The following is a 16,362-nucleotide window of genomic DNA, read 5'->3' as shown; positions in this document are numbered from 1 at the left end:
CCGCCTCCTCCGCCCCCTCGACGGCCCAGGCGGCGGGGGCGCGCGCGGCTCTCCCTGCCGCTCCGGCCTCGGCCAGCGGGCGGCGCTGCGGCGGCTGCGCTGGAGAGGCGGCGGCGGCGGCGGGGCTGCTGGTGCTGCGGCGGCGGCGGCGGCGGAGCTGTGGTTCCCGGCGGCGCCGGAGAGGAGCTGCGGCATCGCGGCGCTGATCGGAGCGGCGGGCCGCCCGCCATGCGCCGCCCTCGCCCCCCTGCCTAGCCTAGCGGCGCGGCGGCCGTGCCGGGGATGCGCGGCGGCGGTGCGGGGCGGGCGGGAGGCGGCTCCCTGCTTCGCGGCGGCTGAGGCGGCGCCGCTCGCCGGGAAGGCCCAGCATGGCGGAGGAGGCGCCGCCCGCGCCCGACGGGGCCAGCGCAGCCCCCGCGCCCGCCCTGCCCGCCCTGGTGCCCGGCCTGCAGGGCGCGGAGGCCGGGGCGCTGCAGCACAAGATCCGCGGCTCCATCTGGTGAGTGCCGGAGGGGGGCGGGCGGGCGGGCGGGCGGCGGGAGGGGCGCCCTCCGGGGCCAGGCCGGGGACGCGGCCATTGTCTCCGCCGCGCCGGGGCGGCCCGGATCCAAGATGGAAGACAAAATGGCCACGAGGCCCCCCCGCCCTCCCGCCGCCGCCGCCGCCGCCGCCTTTGTCTGCCAGGCCCCTCGCGGAGGGAGGCAGCGGCGCCCCCGGCGAGCCCTGACCGGGGCCTGCGGGGCGCCTGCTGGAAGGGGCCCCTGCCGCGGGCGCCGCCCATCCCGGCCCTGGTCTCGGCCCCCGCGAGCGCCGGGCTCCCCTGCGAGGAGGAGGAGGAGGAGGCTGGGCGGGAGGCGCCCTCCGTGGGCTCCGGCCTGCGGCTGGGCGGCCCGGGGAGATTCCCGTCGGGGGCTGCGGGCGCTCCGGGGGCGCCTTGGGGGTCCGGCTAACCGAGAGGCCGCTTGGCTGGAGCTTTGCGGCGAAGCCCTTCGGGACGGGCGCCTCGACCTGCTGGCCCGCTGCCGGCGCCTTCCCCGCTGTGGGGCTTCTGAGTAGGCCGCCGGTGGGGAGCTTGACGGCACCGAGGGTCCCCCGCGTGGAAGCGCCGGAAGGGCCCGAAGGACGGAGCCCGAGCGAGGCTGCTCTCCGCTGTGCGGCGGCGGAGGATGATGTCAACTGTCTGTCGGAGCTCTCGCCTCGTTGCTTTTGCTTGGGAGCCGCCGAGGGGAGGCCGGGAGGCCCTTCGAAGCGCCCCGGGTCTTGGGGAAGGCTTGGCCGGAGGGAGGGGTGGGGGGCCCCGGACGGAGGAAAGAGCCCGTGGAGCCCTCGGCCCTTTGGGGAGTCGCGACCATAAAACGAGCCTTTCGACCCAATGTGGGTCCATAAATAATAATAAGGCCACCAAACCTCGCAGGGTCCCTCCTGCCTCCCAGGGGCCCCGGGGCCTTGGCCCACCAGACGGGTCCGCCTCCTCCCAGGGATTCTTGGGAGCCCACAGGGTGGGACTGGTTCCCTTACAGGGGTCACCGCTCCTCATAGTACAAAATCTCCACAGAAAGGATGATAGATTGGAGCCATTTATTTCACTTTTGCAGGCAGCCGGCAGGCCTAATGCTTTTACAAGGGACTTTGTTTTAAAACGTTTTCAGGGAAATCCACAGTGCTAAAGGTTAGCTAAAGGTGTCGCTTCTTCTGGTAGCTGATAGTAGTTGTTTACTGTGTTTATTATTTATTTATCAATTTCTACACTGCTCTTCCCACCGGTGATTCTGGATGGTTTGCAAATAGCCTTAGCCCTCAGGGTGGCTGTGGAGAAGGAAGCTGTGTGGGATCCCTTCACCGCCTTCGGTTATTTGTAGAAATAATAAAGGCGGGACAAGTAAACAAAAACCACAGCTACAATAAATCTTCATCTACAGTGTAGATACACAATGCTCTCGTCGGCCATACATCCCAACAAAATACCATAGAAAATTAATCCAAATGTTCAAATGGATGAAGGCAAAACAGTGTAACATGCAAAATAGTTGCTACCAAATCAGAGACCCATCAGCTGGCGCCATGGAACCTCTGCGTATTCTCAGATGCTGATTAAATAAAAAGAAAAGCCCTGAAAAGCCCAAGGCGCATCCAATTGTTTCAAAGAAGGGGGCATTACAGGGAGCCCCCCCCCCACATGGAACCTGGCCTGTCCAGGAACGTCCAGTGGGTGGTGGCAGCAGCGGCAGCAGCCGGGCAGGCAAGGCAGAAAAACAGGCAGCCTGCAGCAGAGCTCAGCAACAGCCGTCAGCCTCTTGCATTAAGCCCCCACCCCACCCCCTCGCCCTGCTGTATTTGCCCAGCCCCCTAATCTCCGGTTGTAGCTTCAGCTTGCTCTGTTTTCCTTCTGGGAGATCGTTTAAGCCCCCCCCCCCTTTTGCTCCATCTCAGGGGGCTGCCCCTCCTGCCTCCCAAATGGGCATCCTGTGGCTGAGGTGCTTTTGGGTTGGGGGAGGTCGTGCAGAGAGTGGTGACCGAGACAGGGAGGGGCACCTTTCGCCCGAGCCCCCTCCCTCCGACGGCTCTTCTTGCTCCGCAGTGGCGGCCGAGAGGGTGGCCGCCTCTTCCCCCCTTCCTCTGGCCATGGTGCCATTTCTCCTCCAACAGGTTATTTGTGAGAAAGGAGGCGCAGCCGAGCCCAGCACTGCAAGGCCATGTGGTGGCTTTGTTTTGTCTGGCTGCCTGGCGCTGCATTATCCCTCCGGTTGGATGAAAAGGCTGGAGATTCTCCTTTTCCCCTTCACGGCCGGGACGGCAGATTGTCCGGCTTCTGCCGCCTTTGGGGATCTAATCTCTGGGCTTCTGCTTTATTTTCGCTCCGCGAGAGCTTTTATGCTAATCGCCTTTGTGTCCACAAGGAAGATTCCGCTCTCTCCAGGAGGATTTCGGGGGGGGGGGTAGGAGGAGGGGCGTGGCCCAGAGATGGCAGTTGACACCTGGGACCCTGGCAGCCTGCGGGGTCGGACAGGCATCGTGCGTGGCTTCCCAGAACGCCTCCTGCTCTTCTTGCAGCAAGAATTGGGCTCGGGGAGGGAGACCCGAAAGGGGTTGAGGATCCCTGGCCCAGCAGCAGAGAAGGGCGTTTCACTGCCCTGCCCAGCGGAGCCGCTGTGCGTGTCTGACGGGGCCCCCGGGGAGATGGGGAGCTGACGAGTACATGTCACTCTTGGTCTGGGTGTGGCCCCCGTGCTTGGAATGCCCCCTAGGTTGATGAAGTAGCCCTGGTGACGTCCCTTTGGGCTGGGCAGAGGAGCTGCAAGCAACCCACGCAGCAGCTGGGGATGCCCTCGGTCAGGAGGAAAGGCGCTGTGGCCTCCCTGGCAGAGGGGCGGTTGGCTCTTCTGCCTCCCTGGGGCTCCTGGGTGGCCGGTCGGCCTTCCTCGCTTGAGAGTGGCTGCGCTGGCCGTGGAAGGAGAAGCGGCTGGCTCCCTTGCAGAGCAGGATGGTGTGCAGGATGCACTGGGGGTGGGGGAGAGCGGCGGCCTTTCCCCGCCTCTCCCGGGTGCTGGTGGGAGTCCTCTGGGGGGTGGCTGTGCCAGCATGGAATGGGGGGCTCAGGAGCGCAGGGAGGCCGAAGCAACAGAACAGAGAAGGCGCCATTGGAGCTCGCAGGACTCATTGCCACAAGGCCAGGCAACGGCCGGGGAGCTGGCTGGCCTTGAGTGGATTTGGCCAAGGAGAGGAAGCCGAGGGGGCCTTGCAGGGCCCTTCCTCGTGGAGGGAACCTGGTGCTCGACCCGGGTGAGAATTGCAGGGGTGGCGTCTTCCTGCTTTCCGTGGGTGAGGCTGGAACTGGAGAACGGGCAGCCAAGGGGGCCTGTGGATTGTTCCTGGCCGGGAGGGAGCAGTCCCCCACGACGGTCCCCTTGCCTGTTCCCTCGAGGCTTCCCGGGAGCCCCCGTTGGGCCCGTCCAGAGTTTGGCAGCATTCCTCCCCTTCTGGCCTCCTACCCGCTGGGGAGAGCCTCACCCGCTGGAAGTGATCCCCAGGCCTCCCTAGACACGCCTGGGGACGTCCCCTCCTCCAGTCCTCCTGCTCAGATAAAGGCATTTAAAGACCCTCTTCGGGATTCTGATGGGAGGAGGCAGGAACCCCAAGTCCCGCTTCCCCCTCGCCAGGCCCCAGAGAGCCTCTGCGTTTCCTTAAGGTGGGAGGCGGCCGAGGGTCCCCAGGGAGGCTCCTGTTTATAACGCCCCCCGTGTAAATATTAACTCTGGGCTGGTTTTGTTCTTCTGTTTCCCTTTCCCCCTTCCCTCCTTAGCAAAGCTGTACAATCTAAAGTGGACTGCATTTTGGTGAGTAAAAGCTGGAAATGGGGCGTTTCTAGTTGGGGCTCCTTAACGAGGGTCTTCCAGGGTGCCCTAAGCGCTGGCTCCCAAAGGGGGTTCCTCGTTAGGCTCCTTGGACGAGGGCCCCATCCTGAAAGAGGGGCTGGCGTAGGGAAAGCCTCTTCCCTGCTGAGCTACTGGCTGAGAGCTCTGGGGGGCTGGAGGAGCGGGGGGGGGGGGCTTTTGGGTAGGGAAGGAGGCAGACAGCTTTTCTGGGCTGCCCTGGAAATGTCTGGGAAAGAGAGGGGAGCCTGAGAGGGCTGACCTGTCCCCCCTTCCTCCTCCTTGGGTTTAGCAAGAAGTTGAGAAGTTTACAGACTTACAGAAACTCTACCTCTACCTTCAACTGCCTTCCGGTCCCAGCAATGGCGAGAAAAGGTAGGGGGGGGGCGTGTCCCAGGATCTAAAGAACATCTGCCCCCCTCACCAAGCGCCCCCGGTCACATGGTTGTGCTGGGGGGGGCTTCCTCGGGATGGGGGGGGGGCTTGGTGTGGAGCCTCCTCAGAGTGGGGTTTGCTCCTGGGGGCAGAGAGAGAAGCCATTTCCCCCTTGGAAGGGCAGGTTATGCCGTGTCTTGAACCCTCCAGGATGGATGGGAAGAGAGTCCTTGGGGCCCTGCAGCCCTTCCCTGCTTGCCTGGCCTTCCCCCCTGCGAGCTGCCTGGGCTTATGCGGCACCTCCCCTCGGAGAGAGAGCAGCCCGGCCTTCCGGGGGGAGCCTGCTTCGCGCCCTTCACGGCTTCCCATGCGTGCAGGGCTGCTCCCTGCTTCATGAGCAGCACGCTCCCTTTACTCGGGGACGGCTCTGAGGGGCAACCCTGAGCTGCTTGTTTGGGGCCCAGGACCTGTCCCTCCCCCCAGGGGCCCAGCGGGCGTGCCTATCCCCAGGCCCTCGGGCGCCCCTTGGGAAGCAGCATCTCCTGGCCCTGTGGCGGTGGGGGTTCCAGAGGGGCCAAGCCCTTCCTCACGGACGGAGGCTGCCCTTCTGGGCCCAGGCAGGGGGGCATCCCAGGAGGACGATGCCACCCTTCCCACACCCGAGGTCTCCTCTCCCTTCTGCTGCAGTGATCAGCTCTCCGTCTCCTCCAGCCGTGCTCAACAGGTGCATGCCCTTTCCTGGATCCGGAACACCCTGGAGGAACACCCGGAGACCTCCCTCCCCAAGCAGGAAGTCTACGATGAGTACAAGTGAGTCTCTCTCCTGGCTGGGGCCGGGGGGGGGCTGGGGGGCTGCTTTCTGCCTGGTGCCCCTTGGCTCTGCCTACTGCGCTGCTCCCTCCTCTGGGTGTCAAGGGGGCTGCTGAATGGGCCCTGCTCGCCTGCCCTGAAGCCCCACCCCCACCCCTTTGCCTCCCAAAGGGGGTCCCCCTTGCAGCAGAGCTCCCCCAAACCAAAGTGAGGGGGCAGCCCTTCAGCTCAGACGGGGAGAAGCAGCTGCCCCACTGATCTGGAGGGAGGGCCTGGGCAGCTCCCCGCCTGGGCTCTGGGGGGTCGGGGCGGGGAGAGGTCAGTCTGCCCATGGCTGGGCTGGCCTTTCGGGCCTTGGCAGGGCGGGCCAGGCCGGAGCTTGCCCTCTGCCAAGAGCAGCAGTTCCCACCCAGCGTGCTGAGAGGCCGAAATGCCAGCCCTCTCCCTTCAGCCACAGTCAGCCGGCCCCGATGCCGGGCTGGTCCTGTGCCGAGGGGCAGGTTGGGCAGCCAGGCTCCCTGGGGAAGAGCCGGGGTGTCAGAGTGCAGAGATGGGTTTTTGGTTCCCTCACCCAGAAAGCCTTTCAGCCCTGCTAGAGGGCTGGTGGGAGGCTCCCAGGGGCTGCACCTCCACCCACCCCCCTCCTCCTGGGTTTTCGGCACAGGGATCCCAGGAGCTTTTTCGGGGGGGGGGGTTCCTGCAGAGCGGGAGCTGTATGGGTGGGCGGCTGGGAGGTGGCTGGGAGCCTCCAGATTTCCCCGCCCCTCGGCCGTTTTTCTCCCGGCCGCTCTCCTCCTCCTCCTCCTCCTCGGCCAAGCCAGGCGTTGGGCCCTGCGTCCCCCGGGGTCCCTCCTGAGACCCTCCTCTTGTTTCAGGAGCTACTGTGACAATCTCGGCTACCACCCGCTCAGCGCCGCAGATTTTGGCAAGATCATGAAGAACGTCTTTCCCAACATGAAGGCCCGGCGCCTGGGCACGCGAGGCAAATCTAAATATCCTTTGGAAAGAGCCGTGGCTGTCCGTGGGCCGCGGGGCAGATGGCGCTTCGGGACAAAAAGCCCTCTTGGCATTGAGAGACGGCACCGCCTTAACTGTTGAAATCACATATTGCTACAGTGGACTTCGGAAGAAAGCCCTGGTGCTGATGCCGTCGCTCCCCAATCTGGACTTCCCTAAAACGGGGGACGGGGTAAGCTCTGCCGCTGCCCTCCAGGTCCCCCTGCGGGCGGGCGGCCGTCTCCTGGCCGTTGACCGGGCGAAAGTGATGGCCAGACGGAAGGTGATGGCCAGACGGAAGGAATTTGACGCCCGGAGTCTCATGCGAGGGATCCTCTCAAGCCAGACCCTCCTCCCTGGTCCTAGTGAAGGCCGCGCGGGGGGGGGGGGTGTTGGGGGGGAGGGAAATGGGACATTTGGGGTAGCCGGATTCTGCTGCTGCTCTGACCCCATTCGAAAAGCCGCCTGATGGGCGTGATGCATGATCTGGGCATCTTAGTGGCATAAAGCTCCTTTCGCTGCAGAACAACGTAGAGCCCTGCTGTGTGGGCAGTTTGGGGGGGTTGGCTTCTGCCAGAAGAGGCTCCGCGGCCGACCATCCCGAGCAAAGGGAAGGGAAACCTGGGGAAGCGGCTGAGGACGGGCGTGAGAGGCGGCAGTCTCTGAAAGGAGAAGGGCAGCTGGGTTTTCCCTTGGTTCCTCTGGGGCGGAATGGGTGGGCTGCATCCCGGAGGCCCTTCCTGCGCTGCTGGGAGCGAGGAGACGCCTGCGGGGGGGGGGGGGGCGGCTGGGGAGCTGCAGAGGGACGAGGCCTGTTGTGGCAGCCCCTGCTTGCCCCTTACACAAAGGCCAAGTACTCGGCAGCCTTCATGGCAGACGGTAAAGAGAGAAATTGACTTCCCATAAAACTCGAAATGATCCTCCTGACTGAAACCGAGAACTGGGGTGGCCGGAGGAGGAGGAGGGGTTATGGCCGGCTCTGAAGCTGCCGGTTTCCCTGGGGGAGAGGAGGAGGAGGAGGAGGAGGAGGAGGAGTCCTCCTCAGGGGGGATGGGGGCAGAGCGGGGCAGGGGGGGGGCAGGACGTGGCCGAGCACGGTCTCCCTCAGTCCCCCCTTGTGCTTTGGTTGCAGCTGGATGGGGCAGAGCCTGCCGGGCGCCTGCAGAGTGCCGATGAGGAGATTGTCTCCGCTGCCTGCCAGCTGGTCTGCGAGTGGGCCCAGAAAGTGCTCAGCCAGCCCTTCGACTCCGTCCTGGACTTGGCCCGCTTCCTGGTGAAAAGCCACTACACGGGAACCAAATCCATGGCCGCCTTGGCAGTGATGGCGGGCGCTCCTGCAGGTACGAAGGGAGGAAGCAGCTTCGCTCTCGCCCAGGGAGGGGCTGCCTTTTCCCTGGGGACCCCTGAGGGGCATCGGGAAGGCATCTAACCTCGCGAGAGCTGGGTAGAGCTTCATTCCTGAGACACGGCTTCACCCCGACATTGGACATTCCCTTTGGACAGGGAAGACGCTGGGCCTGTAAGGGGATCTGCCAGGCATCTTTCACGGCCGGTCGGCTGGTCTGGACGAGGAGGAGAGGGAGGGAGGGAGGGAGGGAGGGGGGTGCCCAGTTCCCTTTTGCCCGTCTAAAAGAGCAAACTGGGCCGCCCTGCTCCTTAGAGGTATGGCCGAGGCTTATTGGAAGGGCCGCCCTGTTGCCCAACGTCCAGAGGTTCCCCCTTGTGCTCCGTACGCCGGCCGAGCTGAGCCTTCCCCCTGGTCAAGGCCCTGCCTGCCCCTTCCAGGACTCAAGGGGATCCCGCAGCCGTCGGCTTTTGTCCCGACGGCAGAGAGCAACTGCTTTCAGCCCCAGATGAAGACTCTGCCTTCACCTGTGGATGCCAAGCAGCAGCTGCAGCGCAAGATCCAGAAGAAGCAGCAGGAGCAGAAGCTGCAGTCCCCTCTGCCAGGCGAGTCGCCCGCCAAGAAGGCCGAGGGCACAGTGAGCAACGGGGTTGCCAGCCTTCCGAATGGGAGCCCGGCCATCCTGTCCCCTCAGTCCATTGGCATTGTGGTGGCTGCCGTGCCAAGTCCTATCACAGTAAGTCTCTCGGGGAGGGGGGGAGGGAGGGGGGGAGGGGGGGCTGCCTCCAGTAGCGTGGAATGTTGGGGGGGGGAGGGCAGTGCCAGGCGGAGACCCTTGTGCAGGAAGGAAACCTGTTCCATGATTTGGAGAGGGGTTTGGCCGGAGTGGCACTGAGTCAGGAATTGGGAGGGCGGAGTGGGTGGGAAGGAGACACCTGGGACTCCTGCAGGGTTGGGGGAGGGGAGGGGGGGAGCCCCCTGTTCCCAGAAGAAAGCAAACCGGTCAGCTCCGAGGGCGGATCTTCCCTTTCTCGGTTTCACTCCCTTTTCTCCCCCCTCAGGTGCCAAGGTCCCGGCAGTTGGTGACGTCTCCTAGCCCGATGGGCTCGGCCGATGGCAAAGTCCTTCCACTCAATGTCCAGGTGGTCACTCAGCCCATGCAGTCCATCAAGCAGTCTCCAAAGACTCCCCAAAATGTGCCGGCCAGCCCCGTGGGAGACCGCTCTGCTCGCCATCGCTATGCCCAGATCCTGCCAAAGCCAGCCAGCACCAACGCGCTGACCATCCGTTCCCCAACCACGGTGCTCTTCACGAGCAGCCCAATCAAGACGGTGGTTCCTGCTCAGCACATGAACGTGGTCAAAATGACCGCCATCTCGCTTGCCCCAAGCAGTGCCAGTGGCACGCCCATCAAGCACACGGCCTCCGCCATGGGCTCGGCAGCCGCAGAAGAGGCCAGGAGCGTTCCTCAGATCAAGAAGGGGTCTGTCGTTTCACTCCAGTCCCCGGGAGCCAAAGGGGGCGGCGGCCTAGCTTCTGCCCCGTCTTCGGTAGAGGTCAAACTTGAGCCAGAACTGGGGCTGGAGGAGAGCTTGCAGCAGAATCCAGAGAATCCCAGCCCTGCTCAGTCGGTCAGAGTCGCCCTGCTAAAGCCTGTGGATCAGCTGAGGACTGTGGAAGGCGAGGCCTGGAAAGGCCGGGCTGAGGAGCGTCTCGGGGCAGTTAGCGGCGACCCCCAGGGGGGAGAGTCAGAGAGGAAACCCCTTTCCCAGGCGCATGAAGCCCCCCCGGGCCCCTTGGACGTGGGCCAGCATGTCTCCAGCACTGGCATCGCCCCCTCACCTACTGCAGGCGACCAAGGGTGCCCGAAAGGCCTGCGGAAGAGGCTGCCTTCGGCCTTTGTGGATGCCCAGGGGCCCCCAGTCAAGAAACTCTCTGTGGGACAGGCGTCTGCAGAAGACCCCCAGGCCAGCAGTGCCAAGAAAGCCCAGCAGACGGGCGGCCTGCCTCTCCCCACCAGCGACAGCCCGGCTGCCGTTCTCCAGAGTCCCGGCCAGGCGGCCCTCCAAATCCAGTCCGCAGCCTCAGGGATCAGCCTGGAGCCCTCCTGCCCCTTGGATGCCGACCTCATCATTGCCCCCAGCGACTCCCTGCTCGAGCCGCCCCCAGCGGCCGCCTCAGCAGGCGTGGAAATGAAGTTGGAACAAGGAGACCTCTTTGTCCTGGGAAACGGCTCTAAGTCGGAGGGCAGCCTGAACCCCAGTGTGTGGCAGCAGCTGGCCAAGGGCTCCCCCTTTGCCCAGGAGGCCTGCAAGCCCCCCGTCAGCGTCATGACGCTTGCTGGACCACCCGACTCTGAGGACCTGCCCAAGTCCGCCTGGGAGCCGGTGCACTTAGAAGGGTTCCAGCAGGCGGGGGCAGTCTTTGGGCAGCCCTTGGCAGATCAGGTCCAGCCAGCCTCCCTCGACCACCCCCTGCCCGGCCAGAGCTCCGGCCAGCTGCCCCTGCAGCAGGAGCTGAAGGACTTTGAGGATGCCGCCTCCCAGTCCCACGAGAACTTCTTCTCCTTCGACGACGACCTGACCCAGGACAGCATCGTGGAGGAGCTGGTGCTGATGGAGGAGCAGATGTCCCTCGGCACCTCCCACCACCTCTACAGCGCCTCCCTGGGGATGGCTCTCCAGAGCCAGGGGGTGGCTCAGGGGACCCCCTTGGGCCCTCACCCCAGCAGTGCCCACTTCTATCACCCGATCCATAGCAGCGGCACGCCCGTTCATACGCCCACCCCCACGCCCACCCCCACGCCCACCCCCACGTCGGAAATCATGGCGGGATCGCAAGGCGTCTCCCGGGAGAGTCCGTGCTCCAGGATGGCCCAGACCACGCCTGTTGACAGCGCCCTGGGGAGCAGCCGGCACACGCCGGTTGGCACCCCACACTCCAACTGCAGCAGCAGCGTGCCCCCGAGCCCCGTGGAGTGTAGGAATCCCTTTGCCTTCACCCCAATTAGCTCCAGCATGGCTTACCACGACGCCAGCGTGGTCTCCAGCAGCCCCGTGAAGCCCATGCAGCGGCCCATGGCCACCCACCCCGACAAGACCAAGCTGGAATGGATGAATGCCGGCTACGGCAGCGTGGGGGGCGCGTCCTCCGTCACCAGCCAGGGGATCCTGCCCGGCTACCAGGAGTCGGTGGAAGACCGCTTCAGGAAGCCCCATGCCTTTGCCGTCCCTGGCCAGTCCTACCAGTCTCAGTCACGGCACTACGACCCCCATTTTGGGCGAGTGACTCCCGTCTCCCCCGTTGGCAGCAAGCAGGAAGGTTTTGCTGTCCCGGCGCCTCTCGATAACAAAGGTACCGGCTCCTCCCATGGCGGCCATTTCAGATGCCGGAGTGTCAGTCCCGCCGTCCACCGCCAGCGGAATCTTAGCGGAAGCACCGTCTGCCCTGTCACGGCCGTGCTCCGCCCTGGAACGATGGTGGGCTCTTTTGGGAGTCCGGTCACCCCGGAGGTTCACCCCTCCTTGGCGAACGTCCACGCAGACCCAAGTGCCAGTGCCCTCGCCCAGCGCAGCCAGTCGGTGCCCCTGACGGTGATGATGGAGACGGCCTTCTCGCAGCCTCCGCAGCAGCAGCAGCAGCAGCCGAGTTCCAAGAAGATCACCAACGTCTTGCTCAGCAAGCTGGACTCGGAGAACGATGATGCCGTGCGCGGCCTGGGCATCAACAACCTGCCCTCCAACTACACCGCCAGGATGAACCTGACTCAGATTTTAGAGACTTCTGCCGCCTTTCCAAGTGCCAACGCCCAGAACATGCCCCCGTGCAGCCCGTCCGTTTTTGAATTCCAAACACCAGGTTACCTCGCTAAAAACAGCAGCCCCGATCCGGCGGACTTTGCTTCTGGGGACCACGCGGCCCATTCGGACGCTGGGGAGCAGCAGCTGGATTTCAGCGGCACCGTGAAGGAGCTTTTGGAGGAGAGCAGCCTGCAGGGCGGCCAGGTGCCTCCCGACTTGACCAACGTGGCCTCCGTCTTCTCCAGCGACATGCGGCTGACCTCGGAGCTCTCGGGGAGCATGAACGACCTCAACGCCCTGGACCCCAACCTGCTCTTTGACCCGGCCCACCCGCAGGGCCAAGACGACGAGGCGACCCTGGAGGAGCTGAAGAACGACCCCCTCTTCCAGCAGATCTGCAACGAGTCCATCGGCTCCATCAGCTCCGCCGGTTTTGATTGGATGGAGAGCAAGGACCACCCCGCGGTGGAAATGCTGGGCTAGGAAGTGCGTGCGTGCGTGTGCGTGTGTATACACACCTATACATATTTGTGAGTGTGTGCGTATATATATATATGTATATATGTGTGTATATATATACGTGTGTGTGTAAATATATATACACGTGCACACGTGTGTGTGTGTGTGTGTGTGTGTATGAAATCTACGTAGCACACTGTATTTAAGAAACTCCGAAGACCAGACATGCTGTATTTGTCTTAACGGAAGTGCCTCCCCCAGCAGCAGAAACAAAATTTGGGACACTTTTTTAAGAAAAAGAACTGCTCTACCAGCTGCTTTATTATTCTCCTCCAGCAGGGTGTGCACAATCTTAACCAGTGTTTAAGGCGTTTCTGAAGGATGCAGCCTGCTCCAGAGCCAGGATTAGGTTTTAAAATTTGGCTTGCTGCCTCTGGAGGATAAAGAGCCTTGGTGGGGGAGGGGGTGGGGGGGGTAGGTAGGAAGGGAGCGGTCCCCCCCCCCCCCAGCCTTCCCTCCGTCTGCTCTGCAGGGCCTTCCATTGGCATCAGAGTTCAGAGAGGCAGTGCGGAAACTGGGAGGGTGCGTGGATGGGTTGCACGACGCATTGGATCAGGAAGTGCTCCTGCACTCTGGATGCGCAAAGAGCCCCCCCCGCGTCTTTGCTGGCACACCAAAGCCAGCGAGCATCCTGATCACAAATGCCCTTTGCCCGCAGAGTGGAAAAAGCGGAAGGGCCCAGCGCTCGCTACTAGCTGGCCTTTCCCAAAGGGTGGTGGGCTTGGCACCCCCTTCTCCAGGGGAGGTTCCTGGGGGTGGGGGGCTGCCTCATTGGCCAGTTGCCAGGGAAGCCCAGCGATAGACAGGAAGGGGAGAAATGGGCACAGCCCGAGTCAGGTGGGAGTTCTCTCTCTATCAAGGGCTAACGGTGGGCAGGAGAGGCTAGCAAGGAAGGAGCAGCAGCTCAGACCTTTTCTCCCAAATGGAAAACTTTCTCTGCCAAGAATACAGCAGAATGTTTTAAAAGCAAACAGTTTAATGCTGCTTTTAATGTCCCTGAGTAGGAAAGACTAGTCCCAACCCCTGCGATTAATAAATCTGTTCCTTCCGTGGCAACGTGTACCCTAAAATGTTTGTCAGGATTTATAGTTCTTTTTGTTCACACGAAAAACTAGAACGCAAGAATGACCGTGATTCAAGTTTCCCTAACTCACAGGCTTTTTATTTTAAAAAAAGAAACATTTTTCTGCAGAAACTAGTTAATGTTTCCAGGATTGACGCAACTGGCCAGTTCTCTCTTGACGAAGTCATGCCCAGTTGGAGGACTCTTCTTAACGCTGGAGGGTGGCATCCCCAGGCCTTCCGTGGTAGGAACTGTGGGGAGCCTGCTGTGGCTGAGCCCGTCCTCCGAAATGTTCCTCCCAGCACCCACGGGGAAGTGGGGGGGGGCTGCTGGGGCGGGGTCCCTGGGGCCGGCACTGATGCCAACCGAGGAGCAGCTGTGCCATGAACAGCTGGCCAGCCCTGAGCCTCTTTTACCAGCACAGCTCCAGGGAAGGTGGGGTGCTCCTCCTCCTCCTCCTCTCCCTGGGGGAAGAGAGCGCCCCGAGGCAGCCGACTGGGCAGGGCAGCCAGCCCAGGGATCCTCTTCAAGGGGCACTAACCCCCTTCTGGGCTTGGGTGCCTTATAAGGAAGCGCCCAGGAGGCCCCGCCCCGGCCTTTCGCCAGGCCAGCAGTGGGAAGAGGGAGAGGGGGCGGAGCCTCTTTCCTCGGCCTCCCCTCTGGGGCCTGGGGGCAACCGCCAGTCCACCCCACCCCTGGCTTCAGAGGAGGCCTGTCTCAGAAAGCTTTTGGGGGTTTGATTCCACGCAAAGGCGTCTCTCGTGAAGCCTCTGCAGTCATGAGAATCTGCTCCTGCACAAGCACACAGATGGCACTGGGGGGCCACTTGTTTCTCTGTGGCCCTCGGCTTTTGCCAGGGTGGCCCACGCTGCTGCTGCTGCTGGGCGCATTGCTCGTATAGAGATACACACACACACACACACACACACCCCACTCAAGTAGTGTTTGTGGGGCTGCCCTGTGGGATGCAGAGAGGCGGAGTCACTGGGATGCTGGGCGTAAGCAGTGGGCGTCCGGGGCCCAATCCAGGCACCCAGAACTCCGCCCCAGAGGCAGAAGCCGACCCTTCCGTTTCCAGCAATAGCCGCTGGAGCTCGGCTCCTTTTCCAGGGAAACTGGCAGAGCTTGGAAGCAGGGCAGCTGCTGGGCCCCTCAGGCTGAAGGGGCTCCCCCCACCCCAGCTCCAATGGTGCTAGGGGGTCCTCCGCTCGCTCTCCCTTGCCTGGCCTTCCTGGTGGGGGGGGGAGGGGGCTAAGCACTGCCACAGCCCAGGCCTCCCGGTTGCCCTTCCTTATGGCCCAGCTGGGAACCCCCCCCTTCCCTGGGACCGGGGCAGTCGGGGCGGCCCAGTTTTGAGGAGGAGGTTTTGGGCCGTTCCTCTACCAGGAAAGGCGGGCTGTCCCCGGAGGAAAGGTGGTTTGTTTTATGTAGCAAAATTATCTCAGTGAGATACATCTCCTCTTATTCTCTTACCTGAGAATCTTACAGCAGGAAAAGTCTGTGCTTGCCTCACTTCTTGGTGCATCCTCACTCATGTGCATGCGGTGGTGTTCTCGGCTTGCCTCGTTCGTGCTAGTTAGACTCCCGTCAGCCACCCCTCCCTCTCCCCTCCCCTCCCCGGGGGCCGGTTCTGCACAACCAGATTGGTGCGGGGAATTGCCCACTCGCTTCACCATCCTGCCAGGCTCAAAGGTCGCCCTCAGCCAGATGCTGCTTCTTCCCCAAGCAGGCGAAGGAGCCACTTGTGGCGCACCTGGACTCTCCATAAATCCCCCCCCCCCAAATCCATTGGCCCAGCTTTCGAGGAGCGTTTCGTTGTCTGTTGGACCGCTAAGGAGAGTGGATAGGTCTTGCCGCGTAGCATTTCAGTTCATTTTTTTTATTGGAAGTGCTCAACATTTGTTTTTTAATGTTTTCAGGAACAATAAAACATTTTCTATGAAATTTGACTCCAGAAGCACATTCTTGAGAGCCCAAGGGTCTCCATTCTGGCTTGGCCTGGGGAGGGAGGGAGGGGGCCTCTGGGGGCCCTCCTGGCCTGGATGCTGCCCCTCTGGACCCAGTGCCTCTCTTTGGGAAAGAGCGAGGATCCTGGGCTGAGAGAGGGCTGCCCGCCTCTTCCTCCCTCCCACGAAAGTGGCATTGGGGCTGGAGGTGAGCTGGACTGGACGGGGAGACCTGGTGGCCACAGGGTTCAAGGGGGGTCCCGAGTTCAGCAAAGTGGCAAGAAGGGAGGAGGCAACTGGGCTCTTAATGGTAACAACTCCAACCCGGCAATGCTTCCGTGGGAGAGTGGGGCAAGGTGGCTGGGTGGGAGGACAGCCGTGGCAAGTTTGTGTGTGGGCCCCCTCCCCGAGGGAAGCTTATGGTCACGATTCCTGTGGCCTCCCACCCGTGAGCCTCATTAGGCCGCCCCCAAGAAAGTGCCTCAGGGAGGCCGCCAAAGAGGAAGCCCTGGAAGACTTCCACAGGCCTGCAAAGACCCCCTGGCTCCCACGGGGAGAGACCACCGTGGCGGAGCAGGATGTGATCCTGGGGGATCCCGGGGTGGGCAGGCCTGGGTTTCTAGTTGCTGCAGAGAAGCTGGCTGCTCTTCCTAATCTTGGGAAATTGTTTCCAAGTGGAAATGCAGACCAAAGTGGAAATTGTTCAATATGTGGTTCCAGTTTTATGAATGGTGTCCACCAGGAGCCCCCTGGTAGCAGTGGCTGAAGGGCAGCATTGCAGGCAAACTCTTGCCCACTGCCTGGAATTTGATCCTGACTGGGCACAAGGGGAACTCGGCCTTCCATCATTCTGAGGCTGATCGAGGTGGATAAAATGAGGACCCAGATTGTTGGGGGCTGACACTGTAAACCTCTTGGGGTGCTCCAAGGCATTGTGGACCCCAAATGTTATGCTATCTAACGATGAGGCTTCATTGCCACCTTCTCTTGGCCTCTGGTTCTGCTTTGGAGCCTCCAGCCATCCTTCAAGCGCACCCCTCCTGTTCCCCCAAAGTAGAGAAGGCCGAACGGGGGGGGGGAGCAGGATGGAGATGAAAAGCCCCTTTGGGACAACCGTGACCAACCAGGCTGGTTGAGA

General features: G+C 62.6%; 1 protein-coding gene across 1 annotated transcript; it reads left to right on the top strand.

Annotated features, from left to right (window-relative positions):
- The first annotated feature begins 95 nt into the window (after positions 1–95).
- On the top strand, positions 96–13,267 carry RFX7 (regulatory factor X7). The gene is made up of 9 exons (XM_087703897.1): positions 96–499; positions 4,301–4,334; positions 4,663–4,745; positions 5,433–5,555; positions 6,431–6,551; positions 6,664–6,744; positions 7,684–7,891; positions 8,337–8,632; positions 8,958–13,267. Exons 1-9 carry the CDS (start codon positions 369–371, stop codon positions 12,177–12,179), a joined length of 4,299 nt encoding a protein of 1,432 aa, XP_087560023.1. The 5' UTR covers positions 96–368; the 3' UTR covers positions 12,180–13,267.
- The last annotated feature ends 3,095 nt before the right edge of the window (positions 13,268–16,362 follow it).

Source organism: Thamnophis sirtalis, unplaced genomic scaffold (genome assembly GCF_051295495.1).
Source record: "Thamnophis sirtalis isolate CommonGarterSnake01/CBP01778 unplaced genomic scaffold, rThaSir2_p1.2 scaffold_2, whole genome shotgun sequence".
NCBI classification, from domain to species: Eukaryota; Metazoa; Chordata; class Lepidosauria; order Squamata; family Natricidae; genus Thamnophis; species Thamnophis sirtalis.
This window is presented reverse-complemented; position numbering and strand designations above follow the sequence as displayed.